The sequence below is a fragment of the Cynara cardunculus genome, unplaced genomic scaffold (genome assembly GCF_001531365.2).
Source record: "Cynara cardunculus var. scolymus isolate 2C unplaced genomic scaffold, CcrdV1 Un_Scaffold_3590, whole genome shotgun sequence".
NCBI classification, from domain to species: domain Eukaryota; kingdom Viridiplantae; phylum Streptophyta; class Magnoliopsida; order Asterales; family Asteraceae; genus Cynara; species Cynara cardunculus.
The window spans coordinates 15,611-35,367 of record NW_020201533.1 but is presented as its reverse complement, the minus strand read 5'-3'; the positions used below and the strand labels follow the sequence as shown (position 1 = coordinate 35,367).

The 19,757-nt window shown below is 35.2% G+C and overlaps 2 protein-coding genes and 1 long non-coding RNA gene across 4 annotated transcripts; all 3 read left to right on the top strand.

Moving 5' to 3' along the window:
- The first annotated feature begins 748 nt into the window (after nucleotides 1-748).
- LOC112503696 (mitogen-activated protein kinase kinase kinase 17-like) lies at nucleotides 749-1,804 on the top strand. Its single transcript, XM_025107683.1, has one exon. It carries the CDS (start codon nucleotides 749-751, stop codon nucleotides 1,802-1,804), a length of 1,056 nt encoding a protein of 351 aa, XP_024963451.1.
- A 5,895-nt stretch (nucleotides 1,805-7,699) lies between these two features.
- On the top strand, nucleotides 7,700-12,848 carry LOC112503695 (disease resistance protein SUMM2-like). 2 transcript variants are annotated; one of them, XM_025107681.1, is made up of 3 exons: nucleotides 7,700-7,810; nucleotides 8,985-11,952; nucleotides 12,584-12,848. In XM_025107681.1, exons 2-3 carry the CDS (start codon nucleotides 9,000-9,002, stop codon nucleotides 12,673-12,675), a joined length of 3,045 nt encoding a protein of 1,014 aa, XP_024963449.1. In that variant the 5' UTR covers nucleotides 7,700-7,810; nucleotides 8,985-8,999; the 3' UTR covers nucleotides 12,676-12,848. The 2 variants fall into 2 exon arrangements, with proteins under 2 accessions (XP_024963449.1, XP_024963450.1); XM_025107682.1 differs by having other exon boundaries at nucleotides 8,985-11,971; nucleotides 12,584-12,677.
- A 4,307-nt stretch (nucleotides 12,849-17,155) lies between these two features.
- On the top strand, nucleotides 17,156-18,177 carry LOC112503698. The gene is made up of 3 exons (XR_003068058.1): nucleotides 17,156-17,210; nucleotides 17,330-17,410; nucleotides 17,646-18,177. It is a non-coding gene; the product is annotated as an uncharacterized LOC112503698 (long non-coding RNA).
- Nucleotides 18,178-19,757: the final 1,580 nt, after the last annotated feature.

Genomic DNA, 19,757 nt, shown 5'->3' with positions numbered 1-19,757 from the left:
ATAATGAAAACTGTCAAATGGTTAAATTCCAGTGACGAGTACCCTTGAATGAATAGGCAAGGCAAACCCCTGCCTTTTCGTGAACGTAGAAATTTGGACTAGAGTTCATGTAGATAAACCTTTTGCATGAATTAAGTTAAAAAAAGATTTTTTTCTTAATAATTTCAACCAACTGCCTACATGAAATGACTATAATACCCTTGAAAACCATGGAAACAGATCACCAGTCGAACTTTCATTAGTAAGTGAAATTAAACAATCGATGATGGACAATAGAAATTTAAATAGCTCCATATTTGTGGGATCACCATGCATTCTCTCTCTGAAACATGTGGTGTTTAGAGAGAGACAAATGATATTTAGCCACCATACATCTTTCCAACCCTTTCTTTCCTCCTTCACAATCTAACTCGTGGAACAGATTACCAAATTGTCACAGACTATTTGTGAGTGAGGGCGGTTTCCGGCAACTGGGAGACCGCTCCACCACCGTAGTTTGCTTACCTTTTATGTAACCCCGCCTGAAATCCGGTCGGTTTCAAAGGTTTTGCGGCGAGATTTCTGATTTATGTCCTAACTCCCTATATATATGTAATTAAATCTATCTTCTTCAATTCTTTTTAATTTGATTCATATATTTAGGTTTTATACCATTTGTAAACAACTATCAGATTCGAAATCGGGTATTTCTTCAATTACCCGTTTTGAATCCTTTGATCTTCAAAGCTAACAAGAGGTGGACGTAAAAATGTCTCCATCTCTTTTGGCTAGCGAATGGGTTCGGGGCAAAATGATCGGATCAGGATCGTTCGGGGTTGTTCATTTGGCGATCAACAAATCTAACGGCTCCCTTTTTGTGGTGAAATCATCGGATTCTCAGGAGGGGAATCAGTCTCTCCAGAATGAAGCTAATGTTCTCGCAAGCCTTGATTCCCCTTACATTGTACAGTGTCTTGGGAAAGAGGTTTCTGTAGGAGAAAACGGGGGTCACCCGAAAACGAATCTTTTCATCGAGTACATGGCGGCCGGAAGTCTCGGTGATGTCGCTGAAAAACTCGGAGGAAAACTCGACGAAGGAGTCATTCGTGTATACACCCAAGAAATCCTTAAGGGATTGAAGTATCTCCATGATAATGGGATTGTTCACGGGGATTTGAAGTGTCAGAACGTGCTCTTGGGTTCAAATGGAAACGTAAAATTAGCTGATCTCGGTTGTGCAAGACGTTTAAGATCGAATGCCACCACCGGCAACCGTAAGTTCCTTTGTGGGACTCCATTATGGATGGCTCCGGAAGTACTAAGGAATGAAGCATTGGACTTCTCGGCAGATATTTGGTCTTTAGGGTGCACCGTTATCGAAATGGCAACTGGCAAGAGCCCTTGGGGTGAACTTGGTGTCTCCAACACAATGGCTGCAATCTTGAAGATTGCTTCGAGCAACGAATTGCCTTCATTTCCTCGAGAATTCCCGAAATCGGGTTTGGATTTTCTGAACAAGTGTCTCGTGAGGAATCCAGAACGGAGATCAACAGTAGACGAGCTCCTGAACCATCCCTTTATCAAGGGCGAAACCAAGGCTAAGAAACCAGAATATGAACACATGTTCTCGCCATTGAGCGTTCTTGATATCGGGCTTGGTGACGATGGTTATGAGTCGGAGGATTCTGACGAGTTGGAAGAGACAAAACTTAGGAGTAAAATCCCATTTTCGGTTCGATGTTACGAGAAGCAAAAATCACCAAAGCATCATACAGAAAGTGATCAGATGGTTTCACAGGAAAATTGGGTGACGATTAGGAGTTAGAAAGAAGAATGTTGATGGTTGAGATGTATGATTGTGTAGGATGTTAGAGATCAATCACGTGTTGATCTGAAATGGGAATGTACATATAAGAAATAGATTACTGAAACCAGCACAAAGTGCTGAAGTAGTTGCATATGTATTATACACACTTATGTGTGTGTCTCTTATATGTATATGTGTATATACGCATACATACATACGTATGTATATATATGTATGTGTATGTATGTATGGTATGTATATAAATAATGGTTGTAGTTTTCATTTTAATGTGTATATTCTATCTCCAAAGTAGTAACAATATTATTTGGCACAAAACTATCATGTATTTAGAAAATAAAAAATCTCATGTCTTTTATCTCTTCAACAATCATGTAAAGAAACTTTACTATTTTTATTGGTGATGATTTGAAATAACAATAGCAGCAAGCACACATATAAAATCATGTTGTCGGGTTAAATGAAACCTGAACCAATTAACTTGTAGTTCAATTAACGTCATTTAGATCTCGAGTTTAGTTGTCTAGTGGGTTGATCATCACTCAAAACTTGGTTAAGTTGAACTCCACCCGAATTAAATCCCTATTCCCTTTGAAAATTTCCCGAGTTATTTTAAAAGACAATTTGCATAAATCTCATGAATTAGGAAAATTCATGTGCACATGTAATCAATAAATATATGTTGTTTTCCTAAACTGTTGTCATACCTTTTATCCATTGTGTCCTGACTCTTTTTTCATATCTGAACCAATACTGACCAAAAATTGATTAAATAGTTTGACCATTAGTGTTAGATTTTATTCTTGTAATTGTCGTATGACTCGAGGCGAGGCAGCCAAAAACTGAACTTGAGAGGCGCCTTTCCAACTTTGAATAGCCTCAAGAATGAAAACGAAAAACGAAATGAAGAGGAAAGCACGGTGATCAGAAAAGAATTTTTTTAAAATAAGGTACGGAAATAGTTATAAACAATAAACCGTGGGATTAATAAAAATTTCTTATAGTACAAGTCTTAAAGCAATGGTACAAGTTATTAAAGGCTACATAGAAAGAAAAAAACATAATCTATTCATAGTGAAATCTAGTTCACTGTCTTGTGCTTAATGTGTACAATTGTTCATATTTTATATGTGTAGTATATGTATATTATAAGGGGACATTTGGTTCGTAGAATGGAATTCGATGGAATTGGAATTCATCAAATGAATTTGACTTTGAAGGAATGAAATGGAATTTGACCATGCCTTGTGATTGCATTTGGTTGCATGGAATTGGAATGAAATTCTTAACGGATTAGAATTTTTTTGTTTGGTTCACGGAATTCACTTTGGAATCTGAATTAAATATCAACAAATGACCTTTTGAATAATGATTGGACTAGTGATATTGATAGCTAGTTATCTTGAATCGATTCCTTGATTACATATGTTGTCTATCGGTCTCGTATAAATGGAGAAATTACGAGAGAGAGAGAGAGAGAGAGAGAGAGAGCATATCAGATGAAGATCGAACCAGAGATCAATTCGATGAGATGGTAGACGCAACGTCTAATGAATTTGGATTAGAGAATGAATTTGTCGGAAAGGAATTGAAATCCGATGGTATTGCCCTGGAATGTAAAATTTGTCGGAAAGGAATTGAATTTAATGCAAGTCAGAGGGTACAATCCACGTGGGAAGCATCTATTGGAGGGCTTGTCCTTTGTTTTCAAATATGCAGGATTTTGGCCGCATATGAACAGTTGACTTTACAAAGTTGGCAAGCACGATTGGAGACAATAAAGTAACTCTGTACATGTACATTTCTATGTAAGGTATGGGGTTGTCCTTTTGTGCATATAGGATAAGACAACATAATCTTATAGAGCAAGATTCATTTGATCGCTAACACTGTTTCATTTTGAAGATTCTTCAGTATTCGCTGAGTCATGGTCAGATTTCACACTTTGATTTAGACATTTTTGTTATCACTGAATCCACTTCAGATCACGAACTATCATGTCTCTATCTTTAGCTACTTCTTCGACATTGCTGAATGTACCTTTGGTGTGAATTTTGTCTTTAGAGAATACCCAGGTTCAGTAACTGCTACATACGTAACTCAGTGATGATCGCTGAAACTGAATATAATCAAACCTAAGTAAATTTTTACTAAGTAAATAGGGTCATCATTAAATCACTGATAGAGTTTGGATCAACACACCCTTAGATCTAGATGAGGTGAAGATTTGTTGGTTTCTTGATCATGCTATGTGTCTTTAATGCCTAAAAAAAGTACACTTCGATTAGTTCGGCATAACCATAAATATCATTCATTTTTTTTTTTTACTTTTGGCACATAACCAAGCCTCAGCTCAAGCTTCTCTTCATCTGAAACGCATCCATAACCATGAATTCTTCTCGATCCTCTAGATTATAATCGTGGCCTTCCTTTACATACCACACTTTGTCTTTGAGTCAAATCTAGTAGTCATCCATCCTTGAATACCCACATTTCATCCATTTCTACTATTTCTCTCAAGAAAGTTTTAGGAGTTTGTTTTACTTTAAATCCGGATGAGAAATCACAAAAACTCTCACTTTTCTAGAAGTTCTTTAGACAAAAAACAAGAATACGTGGAAGAAATCTAACCCGACTGCAAAACATTTAGCAACAAATAATTGTGATATAAAGAATAAACATGAGAAGAACATGGAGATGGTGAGAGATTTAACGATAAATTAACAATGAAAAAGCAATCTTTCTTAACCTCCACATCTAGATTTGAGTTTTGGATTTGGTAATTTTACATATCGATTTTGGTTTTTGGATTTGGTAATTTTATGTCCTAATTTGGGTTTGGATTCGACTTCTGGGTTACTCCAGGATCGTTGGTGCTGGGGAAGGAGACAAGGTGAGGATGCTTGATTTGGGGGGGGGGGGTATTCGATGAGAGAGAGTGTGTGTGCGTGTGCAAACGATTTACTAGGAAAAAGAGATGAGATTGTCACCATGTAAAGAATATCGGGATTGGAAGAAAGGAGAAACATTGAGATTATATTATATTACTGGTATATAAGATGATAATGAAAAAACATATAGAGTAAACTACAAATTTGGTTCCTATGGTTCGTCAAAAATAACACTTTTAGTCCTTGTAGTTTCAAAATTACAAGATGATCATCGTGGTTCGTGCAAAACGTCCAGGCGTTTTTGCAAACCATAATGGTCATCTTGTAATTTCGCAACTGTAGGGACTAAATGTGTTATTTTTGACAAACTATAGGGACCAACCTTTTAGTTTGCAAGATGACCATTATGGTTTGCAAAAACGTCTTATATATATATATATATATATATATATATATAGCCAAAGATTATTTTGAGAAGTGATAAATATTTGAGAATTAAAGAAGTGATCTTAGCCCTTCATACGGATAAACTCGGATTTGACTGGTCAAGAATTGCAATCACATTTTTATTGCATCATAACAATCTTATCGCATCCTATAGATGCAATATTTCATTTCCTTGCATCACATGGACGCAATTACCTCACTTTGTCGCATTACACTTATGCCATAAATACAACTTGTCACATCACAAGAATGCGATAACTCAATTTTGCCGCATCTCAAGGATGCGATAACACAACTCTTCACATCACAAGGATGAGATAAATACCTTTCTCGCATCACAAAGATGCAATAACATCATCTCATCGTATCATATAAATACGATAAATCAAACTCATCGCATCATGAAGATGCAATAACAATTCCACATGATCCAAATCCCATTTTCACATACAAAAGATTTTGCCACCCTTATCCCAGTATACGTCTCTCAGGATTAAGTCACTCTTATCCCAAAATATGTTTCTCCTGATTATACGACTCTTATCCCAGTATATGTCTTCTTGGATTATGCTACCCTTACCCCAAAATACATCTCTTTTGATTTTGTCATCCTTATTCCAACCAATTGATAATCACATATTAAAACACAAAATTATTCTTAAAAGAACATATTCAAAACCTATGTATAAAACTATATAATTTCTTCACCAAAAATATATCAAATAATGTTTTTAAAAATAAAACACACTTTATAATCACGATAAAATATTAAATCAATAATAAATTTCGAAGTCAAATACTTCTTCCTTCTATTTCTTCAAAACGATGACCACAAAAATCCCCCAACCACTTTTTTTCTTTCTTCTCTAATCCACACAAAAGAAACAAAAGAAAAAATAATATATATATTATAAAACATTTGATAAAAACTCTTAAAAACATTTGACAAAAACTCTTAAAGACCAATTTTTATATGTAAAATACTATTTACATTGATATATATTTTTTTCAAATTTTTATGATATCTTTAAATTTATATTTTCAAAAATAAAATCATTATTTTTTTCTTAAAAACACATAAAATCGTATTATAAAATCGACAGAGATAAATAATAAAATAGAACATTAAAATTGAGATATGTCTCATTGCATTGCGCGAATACTCTTCTAGTATTTAAAAAAGAGGCAGTGACCCATGAGATATTTAAAGAAATTTTTCAAAACAACTTCTTAACTTTGTTCCACTATTCAAAAGCAATCCCAAACTTTATAACCAATAAATCCCGGTTATCACACTTGGCTATGTAATGATATACGCAAGCAACGTTAAAGTCAATTGTCGAACATGGACTAAAAATGTTATCTTGTAACAAATTCATATAATTTGTTAAAAACTAGAGCTTACACGTGCACTAAATGCAAGGAAAAAAAAAGACAACTTACCAATTTCTGTTATAAAATATTTGACGAAATTATACACAGAACAAAAATAATTAGTTTTCAGGTATGATCACAAAGTTTTTCAAAGCAAATCCTTAACAAAATATTTATTGTTGAATATGAATAATTTTATTTAGTTTTTTATTTTATCTCAAATAAATTTTTATTATAATAAAATAAGACAAAAAAGAATAAGTTTTAAAATAAGATAAATGAGGAAGGAAGTAACATAAGATAAAATGAAACTACAAGGGTGACGCCTGATTGGTTTGAGTTTGGCTCCAAAGGTTAAAAGTACCAGGGAGTAATAGGTTCAAATCCAAGAAGGAATAAAAATCCCTTTGTGGTCACGAAGGTTCAAATGTGGTGACTCCAGGCTATCTGCAAAGCAGGTGGTCGTTCTGTGATTAGTCGGCTCGCATAGCGAGTTGGATATCCAGGTTAATTAAAAAAAATGTAAAATGAGGACACACATTAGTCAAAAGCACAAACAATTAGCCTAGTCGTAAGCTTGTTTATGGTTATACTAGAGGTCTCGTGTTTGAACGTTTTTGGTATAAATAGATCAATTTAATCATGACCGTTAATCAATAAAATTAACAAATGAAGATTGTTTGTACAAATGAACCCTTCCCATATATAGCAAGGCCAAAAGTGTAGAGCATCAAGATGTAGTTAAGAGAGTTGTTTATGAAAGTTAGGAGCCGTTTACCAAACACTTATTCAGTAAGTGTTTACCAGTTAAATTTAATATTATTATTTATTTATCGGGTAAGATTTTAGTCCACCAAAACGACATCGTATGCAACAATTTATCCTGTAAGCGCTTATCATGTTAAGAGTCGTCACCCTCACTTATCGGGTAAGACTCTTGGTCCTTGTCTCCCTCTTACCGAATAAGATTCTCGGTTCTTACCATATTTATAAGGTAAGATAATATTACTTGACAAGCACTACCGGAAAAAGTGTAGAAAAGTGATATGATTAAAAATGTAATTATTTGTGGGTGAGAATTTGTAGTAAAAGTGATGATCAATCAGTCTGCCATTGAAAAATACCATTGGGGACTGGTCTGGCGATCAAAAAGTCAGTCAACTGATGCTCAGGTCGCTTTCCTTTCGACGTTTACCGGAATTCTCTTCCCCGACCATGAAATTCTTGAGCTGAGCCTCCTTAAAGGATTTCCGATGGATTGAAGACTTCGAATTTAGCATGCCCTTCTAGACAGGTATCCATCGCTCACGGTGCAATGAATTCTAACAATTTGATCTTTTAAAACGAAAATTGATAGGTCTATATGAAGTTCGGTTGGGAGAATCATAATTTATACTAGTTTTCTATGGAATATATTGTAAATACCTTCTTGTAATGGGCTGTTGTGTGCTTTCTACAAATTTAGTATGGATTTTGATGTTGAAAATTGATATTCGATTCTCGATTGAGACTTTGACTGTGAGTTTTCCAACTCTGGACTGGACTTGCCTTTATTTGCAGATATCTTTCATCCAAAAATACCAAAAACTAGGTGGTTTCCAACAAGTAGTGATTTTGGACAAATTATACAAATATATAAATGGAAACCACAATCTACTTGGTTTTTATCTTTCTTGGGTCTAAAATCACATTTAAGGCTTATTTAGTTTATATGGGCCAAGGAAATGAAAACATGATTAACTAAATGAAGGAAGAACTGAGGAAAATGGTTATGACTTCATCTGAAATTTTCACAGAGTTTTGGGATTCAAAGATTATATGTCCAGTGAAGTTTAAACTTCGGGAACGTCTATCGGTATTTTCAAATCTGAACTTCTAGTTGAAGGTTATTTTACTAGGATATATGTTTAAGCAACAAACCTCTAATCCTGCAACTAGGTATACTTAAATGCTTCCTCCTGTCTGAAGCAATGCAGGGGTTTGGTTATGGTTTTTCAATACTTTATAACATTATTATTGGGTTATAATTTTGCTGGAATGCATTTATTTTGGGATATTCTGTTGCATATTTGGTGACATGGAGTTTATTTTGAATAAGAAAACATGGCATGTGCTACATAAGATGGTTTTGGTATTTTGCAGACATTCCCGCACAGAATATACATGCAAAATAGTTTTTGCGATTCTTTCTTTTTCGACAAAAATAAGGCTGTATTGATAATAGATCTCAAAGGATCTAAATGTCGACACAAACTTGGGGATCTACAACGAACTTTCTGTCAATTGGGGGATACTTTGAACTATAGACTATATATTCATAATTGTTTAGGGTTGCTTTTCTAATGTGTACTTTTGAATCACAAACTCAACATCATGTCATATATCAGAATCCCCACGAATTGTCACATTACAGTACCAATCACTCTTTCATTTCTGTGACCAACTGATTACTCATTTGCATGTTATAGGTTTTTAGTGGCTTGATGGCTGAGGAAGTTGTTACAGAAGTGCTTCAAAAAGCTGGTGAGACAGTATGGGATTCTATCCAACGAATCACTGAGGCTTCAATGTGCATGAATCGTAACTATTCACTTCTTGAGGCGAAAATGAAGACCCTCTGCGCATTAAGGGACGATCTGAAAGATAGAACCACCAAATACAAGTCAACAAAGAAGCGAACCATGGATGACTGGTTTCATAGGGTGATGGTTGCTGAAAATCTTGCAGAAGAACTTCACAACAAGTTCATAGAGTTGGAAGAAAGCTCAAGATTGTTTCATGTACTTCCCAGATCAAAGTTGAGCAAACAAATGGCAAGCATGATTTTAGAAATAGGCGAATTTTTAGTAGAGGGCAATCAATTGGGTGATACCTTGGTCCACAAAGTTGCTGAGCCGGTAGTGAAGGTGACAGCGCCAGATATCTCTTATATTCCAACCCTCCAAGGCGCTTTGGACAAAATACTGCAAGATCTGACAAATGAAGATCTTAAAGCAATCAGGGTGCTAGGAATGTTGGGGGCAGGGAAAACTACGATAATGCAGAATTTGAATAACCATGAAAAAGTTGCTAGTATGTACGAAAGAGTTATCTGGGTGACGGTGTCAGGTGAGGAGAATAACAAGGAGAATTTGAGCACAGAGATGCTGCAGCATATGATTGCAGAAAGACTGATAGTTGACACAGAAGGCGCCACAGATGTTACCAAAATCGCAAGGAAAGTAAAGGAAGAACTAGAGGGTGTAAAGTACTTGCTTCTCTTGGATGATGTCAAATCAGAACTTGATTTAGACATGATTGGTATTCCTGAAGGTGCAAAAGGCAGCAAGATAGTCATGACAACCAAATTTCGGCATGTTCGGCTTCCTTCATGTTCCAACATTGAAGTGAAAAAGTTATCTCAAAGTGAGTCATGGAACATGTTCCATAAGCTATTGGATCTCCACGATGATATCAAAGATAAGCCACAGCTTGAACGCACTGCTCGCAAAGCTGTCTCCTTGTGTGCCGGTCATCCATTAATGATAAAAATGGCAGCACGTATCTTCAAAGCAATAGAGAAGCGTGAGCTTAGTGAGATAAGTTGGAGTGACGGATTACAAACGTTAAGAAGGTGGCCACAAAAGGGAAATAATGAGCCAATGAAAGACTTGCTTAAATTCTGTTGTGATCATTTGGATCATGAACAAAAGCCATGTTTTCTTTACAGTGCGCTGTATCCAGAGGACACTGAAATTTTCACGGAGGGCTTATTGGACTGTTGGGAGGCTGAAAATATTCTCAAGAGTAGTGATGATGCAAAAATCAGTGGACGCAATATATTGCGTCACCTCAAAAATGTAATTTTACTTGAGGAAGGTGCAACAGGGCGATATGTTAGGATGCATAAAGTGATCCGAGCAACAGCGTTAAATCTTTTATCTGAAGACAGGAAAGATAGGTGCTTGGTGAAAACAAGTGAAGCCCTTCAAAAACCGAATGGTGGTATGCCGAAGCGTCAGTGTGTGGATTTGTGGACAGATAAGGAATGGATCTCTTTAGCCAACAATTCACTCGATACCTTACCTGATGCCCCCCGTTCGTCCCAGCTTTCTACACTTTTTGTCCAGAAATATTCAAAGCATAAGAAAATTCCTGATTCCTTCTTTCAACACATGCACAGCCTTCTGGTTTTAGATCTTTACATGACAGAATTGACAACACTGCCATCATCGCTATACAAGCTGTCAAATCTGAAAGTTCTTTATCTAAATGGTTGTACTGCATTAAAGGAGCTTCCTGGTTTTATAGGACAACTTAAGTCTCTCGAAGTGCTTGATATCCGTGGTAGTGGAGTTGGTAAACTACCGCATCAGATTGAAGGCTTAACCCAGATGAGACGTTTGTTAGTATCCTTCACCATGTCAACTCAAGGAAACTATGATTCTATATTCAAGTTGTCAGGACTTGAAGAGTTGATCATTGATGTGGATTCAGAAATGGAAGATTGGTGCAATAAGTTGATTGAAGATGTGGTTGAAAAGGTTAGTACACTTCCGAGGTTGATTTCCTTTCAGTTTTGTCTTCACAACAGAGTTATAGACGTAATACAAGTTGTAGATGACACTGTGAAGATCTACGTGCCGAAAGAACACCATCTTCGAAGTTTTCTTGAGCGAAGGCAAGATCTTGAAACACGCTCCTTTCAAGTTTACATTGGCTGCTTCATTTCTCGTGGCCCTGAAATTCCTGAATTCTACCGTTATGATAGGTACGTAAAATATGACAGTGGGTGGGGCCAAAATGATGTGATCAATAAAGTACTCACCAAAGTACATGCATTTGAGTTAATCAACCACAATGATATTGAGCACTTATCTAGCAATGCCATTGAAAGCATGGACTATGTTCAAGGTTGTCTAATTCAAAGATGCAACAAAATGAGGACAATAGTGAGGAGTTATTGCACACGAGACCGATCATTGTTGCCTAATTTGGAAAGATTGGATGCAAAAGACATGCCAAAATTGGAAAAGATATGGGAGGGCCATGTGCAACTGGGGAGCCTCTCCAAACTAAAGACTCTAGTCCTGCGTAAATGCCCAATGCTGACTATAGTATTCTGCAATGTTATAGTTCAGCAGCTTCGAGAACTCCAATATTTAGACATTGAAGATTGTTGTAGGGTTGAAGAGATTGTTACGTGTTCTCAGGATGTTAGTCCGTATGTCGTTCCTAAACTAAGTACGCTGATTCTTTGTAATATGCCAAGTTTAAGGAAGATATGCTCTACTTTGGATTGGACATCCTTGGAGACCTTAAAGATACATGATTGTCCCACATTAAAAGAATTGCCTTTTGATAGCAACACTGCAATGAAGATTCAGACCATTGAAGTGGAGGAAGATTGGTGGAAGGCATTGCAATGGTCAGATTCAGAAGTCAAAGAACAGCTTGGTAGGTGCTGCTTCTTTAGGTAGGTTTCCTTTTTCATTGCAGACCTAACTATTTATGTGGATAGGTGACAATTCGTTTACCCAGGGTCATCCTAATATTTGGTTCCCCTCTCAATTTGATACCTCCTTACTCCTGACAGAAGTGTATAATAGTCTTCTCTACTCCATCAGCAGTTAATACAAAACATTTGGTAAACAACGATTTCCAGTCAGCACTTGCCCACAAATGTTGGTAAACAGCCCCTTAGGCTATTCGTAATTGCTTGCTTTGAATCTTTCAAAGTAAACCATGCTTTCTTCATGTATTGCCCGTCTCACTTGTTTATGTCTTTGTTTTTTCTTATAATTAAATGCTTAATAGAAACTACTGTTGCATCATATGAATCATTCCCTTTTTGCTTAAGAGAATGGTCCGTCTATCTTTCTACTTTGATTCCTGGGTTGCTGCTATGTGGCTTTGAATTGAATCTTATCTCAGTTGGATGTCTTCTTTGTCTTCCTGTTTTTCTGTGCTTGTAGGGAAATCAAGTACTGTTATAACATTTAATAAATCAATAAAAGAATGTTGCATAGGGTCCACATTTGCATCAATGTGTTAATTTGCTCAATTTTTCTTGCATTGCTCATTTCAGGCAGCCAACATAACAATTTGGCCACGAAGCATGTCAACAACAGCCATCTCTTCCCAAAGGTAACTAGTATTCATTCTAAATCTGGTTGCTGAGATGTGGAGGTAGGGTCCTCACTTTGTACTCTGCTGTAGATTCCTTTGCAGTGTGAACAGTAACATGTGTGTCCTCGATTCATTTCTGTATACTTATGATTGAAACATCTTGTAGGTATCATTTTGGTGTAAACAGTATCAGGTTTATATATGTAAGAAATAATTTGATGTTAGGTTTCCTTTGAGCCAAGTTATTACTTGGCTCAATGTCAATTTACGATATATATATATATATATATATATATATATATATATATATATATAGAGAGAGAGAGAGAGAGAGAGAGAGAGAGAGAGAGAGAGAGAGACTTGGGATCACATGAGAAAAAAGATTTTCGGTGAGAAGTGGTAAAGGTACCCTTGTGTGAATGTTACATTATATAATCTGAAGGTTACATTTCTCACATTTCTCTTAAAAAATACATTTCTTACACGAACCCAAATATATAGTGGGAGTTTCAAATTAGAAGGCTAAATATGGTGAGAAGGTGCCAAGGGAAGGTTCATATGCGAATCATCATTGACAATTTCCGAAAAGATCCATTTGAAGATGCATATGCCGTATGTGAACCCATGTTAAAGATTGTTGATATGGGTTCACATATGCTTTTTCAAATGGATTTTTTCAATGATTCACATATGAACAGGTCCATTCGCACATTTTCATAATAATTAGCCTTCTCATATGAACCTTCCTCAAAATTTCATTCGGACTTTGCCTTGTTCCGCTGAGGTGTCAAGCCAATTAGGATGAATAAGAACACAAGAGGGCTGTTTCTGTTGGCATTCTAGCAAGCATTAGACAATTAAGAGCAGGTTAATATTGCTTTTTCGAAAATCTTGGTGAATGTTTCTGTATATAAGGTTCTCATCTCCTCTTGTACAAATCAGTTTGTGTAATAAAGTTTGAGAAAACATCTCTCTTTTATCCATTCAGTTTCATCTCAACTTAACATGGTATCAAAGCATTTATGGAGTTCTCACGTCAACATGATTTGTCTCGTCTATCTATCAATTGGATATTTGATCATTTCTCACAAATGCTTCTGTTTGATCTTATGTCACTACATTTTTGGTTTTTTTGAGCTCATCTGATACAAGAATAGCATTTCAGCAAATGGGATCTATTACTGATCCTTTGTTTTCTGCATTCTTCATAAATCCTGGTACAATTCCTTTTTCTGAACCTTTTTATGGTATTGGATTTGGTGGTTAGAAGCTTTCCATACTTATAGCCCTTTCAGCTAAGAACAAGATTGCCTTTGTTGATGGTGGTTTAACTGCACCTACTATTAGCTGGATTCTTGAACTTCTTGGCAAGATTATCACTTAAAATGTGTTTATGTAACACTACTACTACTACTATTAGAATAATTTGGGTCGATTTGAATGCTACAATTGGTGCTCAATTATTGTCCATGCAAAAGAATGTGTTGACTATTGGACGGATGGTAGCATCTCTACATAAATAACACGAGATATAACATGATTCTACTGTCGGTGTGATAGTTTATGCTCACAGGTAGAGGAGATGACTTTTATTTATCAAATGTCAAAGGGGGTTACGAGATCTTATTCCCAAGATACAGAAGCTATAATTAAGCTTGAACAACAAGCTCTCTGATATTAATGCCAAATAAGGAAATATGAAGATGGTCAATGAAATTTTACCTAATCGGCTTATATTGAATGGTTGGTCCTATTAGGCGATTTCATGGAAGTCGTATAGCAACTCCTGCAACCTTTTATTTGGAGTAAGTTTACGATATGTATCATAGCTTTCCAATGACATCTTAGGTGACTTCTTGTCGCACACCATTTTACATCAAAAGCGACATACAAGCGGCTTGAGTCGCACAATTGGAAGATGTTCCAATCTATTGACCGATAACATGTCGCCGTTGCATTTACAGAGGTGGAAAGTTATGGTACATAAATTGAGACTTAGGGGTTGTTTACCGATAAAAGTCACAACTCTTACTTATCTAACCGAGTACGATTATTAGCCATAAAAATGGCATGCTAGACAATAATCTTAGCGGATAAGTGCTAATGGGAAAGAGTCATGACCATTCTCACTTCTCGATTCTTGTCATTTACCCGGTAAGATTTTCAGTCATTGTCATGCTCACCCGATTAGCATATATCAATTTTATTAAGTTATTTAGTAATTCCTTTTGGTTATCGGCTATTAGCTCAGTGGGTAGTTAGCCCCCCTTATAATTGCATCCTTTTGTCTGGGCTTCTTTTTTTGTCTAACTCGCTTCCTTAGTTGGGTAACAAGTGTCGGAGGCTCCTCCACAAATTGCGAAAGTTGTATGCAAGAATATAATTTTTTTTGTTGTTGATCATTTATTCCTAGATACCATGTCTTAAGAGCTTAAGTTGGAGCTTCATTGAATGTTCTTGCAATTTTGCAATCCTCCCATTGATTCTCGTTAATAATATATGATCATTCATCTCCTCTGAACAAATACTATTACATCGATAACAGTGGTGAATCCGTTCCCGGGCCTTGTACACACCGTCCATCACACTATGGGAGCTGGCAGCCCGAAGTCGTTACCTTAACCGCAAGGAGGGGGATGCCAAAGGCAGGGCTAGTGACTGGAGTGAAGTCGTAACAAGGTAGCCGTACTGGAAGATGCGGCTGGATCACCTCCTTTTCAGGGAGAGATTAAATCTTTTTGTCATTTGCTTGTTTTCGATATCTACATTGCCTTTAGATGTGTATACTACTAGTTACATATTTTCTTGTTAACTATGAGTGTTCGAGAACAACTTATATACATACACCTTGATTAATCCTAAAAGCCATTGGACTTGAAGTAACTCGTTGGTTATGGCTGGTCGTCAAACAAGGCTCGTCTCTAGCGTCATGATAAGCTCGTGACAAGTCTTGGCTCTATATGCGGTTTTTGTAAGACATTAATAGACCTTTTTACTAATTTAATGTTATATATTTTTCTAATTTTTAGTATGTAATCAAATTTAAATCGTTTAATATCATTGACTTATTAAGTAATAATAGAAAACATGTGTGTATATAAATATATAATTGTATATGTGATATATAGATTTGGCATCATAAGTCACATCACGCTGTTGACTCTTAAAGCTTGAGGTTTGTCCTTACCGTCATGTACAGCTGACAAAAAGTGAGCCAACCCGAACCCAACCCAAAATTAGCAGGTTGGGTTGAGAGTTTCAACCATTTAAGTAAATGGGTCAACTCGTCTAACCCATTTAAATAAATGGGTTAGGCTGGGTTGAAGTTCCCGACATGTTTACAACCCATTAAGTTGACGGTGGAAGTCTAACTACTTAAAAATTAAAGGTTTCCAATGATATTTGAACAATTTACTTGCATTTATGGTGTGGTTGTGTTTTATTCGAACTTTGAACAATTTATTTGTATTTCTGGTTGTGGTTGTGTTTTATTCATAAAATTAAATAGTCTAATCCTTTTTATTTTATTTTAAAATTTTTATAATTAAATGGTAAATCCAGGTTCAACCCATTTATTTAACAGATTGGGTTGAAAAAAATCATAAACAGGTCAATCGTTATCAACCCATTTAGGTAACAGATTGAGTTAGGTTGAAAAATCTCAACCCATTTAATTAAATGGATTGAACTTGTTTAATAAATATGTTAAGCCTGAACGTAATCCAACCTGGCTCATTGCCACCCTGTAAAACCTTGGATCTTTGTAGTTCAGTTAGCTTAAAAATTGTGAAAACTATACAGAGTGTGGCCACTAAACCTACACTTAATTTGACAAGTTTGGTCTTGTCTCCCTTTTATATATATATATATATATATATATATATATATATAGAGGTTGGTTATTATACAACCCTTGACATTTGTGCAACCAATACAACCCAATCTTAACCGTCCATTTCATTTGATTAATATGTGATTTTATAGAAGTTTTGATTGTTTCTTAATATAAAGTATTAATCATAATTAATGAACTCTATTTATATTCCATAAATATTCAAATCATAATAAATGAACTTTTATCATTTCTATAAATATCTCAATTAATTGGGTTGCAAGGGTTGTACAAATATATAAGGTTGTAAAAGAAATATACCCTATATATATATATATATATATAAAGAGATAGAGAGAGGGAGAAGTTCAAACGAAAACAGTAACAAAATAAGAGAATACGAAGAAAAAAACCCCCAAATCACATGGCCCCGCGATCTCAAATTCGCCTGTGATTAATTTTACATGTGACTCTAGTGGAAAATCAGACCGTTTTTCTTATTGTCTTATTTAGTTATTGTTCTCGTATAAATCTGATCAATTTATGTATGTATGTAAGTAAGTATATATGTATATATTTATGTATGTGGCGTAGATTGCGATATTGACTAATTCTGAGGACGACTCAGAAACGTCAACTCATGCTCGGTCTTGGTCTTCGCTTACCTTTTTTTTATACTTACACACAGGTATCCACAATGGTATTCAAGAATTTGGGTCTTCAAATCCAAAAAAGCAAACCTGCTTTTCATTTTGTACTGATAATTTCTTCATACAATTTTTAAGCACTTTCTTCATTCTACTAATATGAATTTTGTGTTCATGGTTGATCAGAACCTAACCTCAAATACAATGCAATTACCTTGTTTTGCAGTTAAGTTTCGGTTTCGTAGCACGGCGAACCATCAATTGACGCGGGAACACCGAACTACAAATTAACAAGATATCCTCAATGGTTTGTGGGTTTTTCTTTTTAAGTCGTTTTATATACATCAAATGAACTCACACACTCTTCTTCTTCCCACGCTTGGTGAGGTTTGAACCTTAAACCGTTGACTTTCTGGGAGGATGGATTTTACTGATAACTAACTCAGATGCTGTTAGGCCAAACGCCCTTTAAACTCTACATCATGCCACTTTCTTGCTCTAGATTCATTTATTTGAGTACTGATCATGTTCCATATTTGTAGGTTCTAATGGCTTGGTTTCAGGCTGTGAATCTTGCTGTAGCAGTGCTGCCAAAAGTATGGAATTTCGTCGAACCATTTGCAAAGGCTTCGAGTTGTATGAAAAAGAACCATTCACGTTTTGTGGGAAAGCTGAAAACCTTACGTGCAATAAGGGTCGATTTGAAAAATAGAGCCACCCAATACAGGTCAACAATGGAGCGGACCATGGACGACTGGTTTTATAGGGTGATGGATGTCGAAAAGCGAGCACAAGAACTTGAAGACAAGTTCCAAAGGAAACAAAGCTCTATAAATGTCGTTACCCGATCAAAGTTGAGCAAACGAATGACGAAGATGATCTTAGAAATAACCGAACTCGTAAATGAGGGCAACAAATTGTGGGATACTTTTATTAATGAGTAGTGAACTTAAAAAGCAGTATATGCATCCTTGTGTAAATTTGCTAATATTTGTTTGCAAAAAAACATAAGAAAAGATCTGGATCCTTATCATTTTTAATTTTTAAATCTACCTATGAATCGTGCTTGATACGGAGATTGATCTGGTGCATTTCATCTTAACGTGGATATAAGGGTGGAGATCCCTTCTTACACTTCTCACCTTAACCCGTCTTCTCACCGGAACCCAACCCTTCCATCATATATGTTTATTGAGATAGAGGTAAGGTTTGAATACGTCCTACTTCTAGATCGTACCTTTGGTGAGGTATTTTGGGTTTGTTTGGTTTAGTTTATTTATTTCAAGGGTAGTATAACTCAATAAAATCGGGTTAGAAACATTTGAACCCAACCCAACCCAACCCAACCCAACCCAACCCATTTTCTATACCATGTATTTAATATGATGTTAAGTTCTTGATTAATATATGTTCATCAGACATTAGACAAACCCGTAATTAGTTTTGTTCACAATTTCAACCATTTTACTTTTTTATTTGCACGAACCTTCAACTTTTTTTTTGAGTTTGTTGGCCTTAATCGAGTTATAAAATCTTCAAGTGATAGGTATTGGGTTGGAACCTTGTTAGAAATATTTGGACCCAACCCAACTCAACCCATTTTTTATGCCATGTATTTAATATGATTATTAAGTTCTTGATTATTATATGTTCATTAGACGTTAGACAAACCCGTAATTAGTTTTGTTCATAATTATATAACAATTTCAAACATGATTTTACTTTTTTATTTGCACGAACCTTCAAATTTTTTTTTTTGAGTTTGTTGGCCTTTTTTGTATATTCTTATTTTAATTTTACTTTGTTTAAGCGCAATAGTTTTGCTAGATTGTAAAATGATGAACCAAAGTTTCAACCATACCAATCCAACCCAACCCCGTACGAGTTAGGATGAGATTTTTTAAACCGCAAACATTAGGTTGGGTTGTTCAAATACTTGCAACCCGGCCAACCCAACTCATGTACAATTTTATCTAAAAGTGTTACAATAAGTTTATAAGAATGGTTTTGTGGTGTTTTAACAAGTATTTAGATTTTTTTTATATAAAGTGTCGTATTAGTTATTTTGCAGAATACTTTTGAGAAATCTTCCATAAACATATCTTTTTATAGGATATATGTGTTTATAAAAACAATTTTAAAATAATATCCTATAAAAATAGCTAATATGACATTTTCTTATAAAATATCTTAAAAATTTTGTTATAATGCCTAAAACGTTCTATAAACTTATTGTAATACTTTAAGATATGACATTTTGTCTTGTTATAAAATAAAGTTGAGTCCTAAAAACGGTTTTTTAGGACACTTGATCATGGTTGACGTCCTATAAACTCAATTTTATTGTAATAATAGCATGACAACTTGTCTCTTACCAAGATTAATTTGGATTCATTCTAAAGCTGGTTGTTGATAATCTTTATCTTTATATATATATATATATATATATATATATATATAGAGGGTGGTTCAAATACTAACCCAATATTTTGTGCAAACTTTGCTAACCCACATCAACCAATAATGTTGCATCTTTGGGTTTGGTTAAAATGTAACTTACATATTAATCATAAGGGTATTTAGGTCATTAGTCATTCTTATGTAACTCCCAAATATTTTAATTGGGAGTTACAAAATCAAAAAATCTCATTATT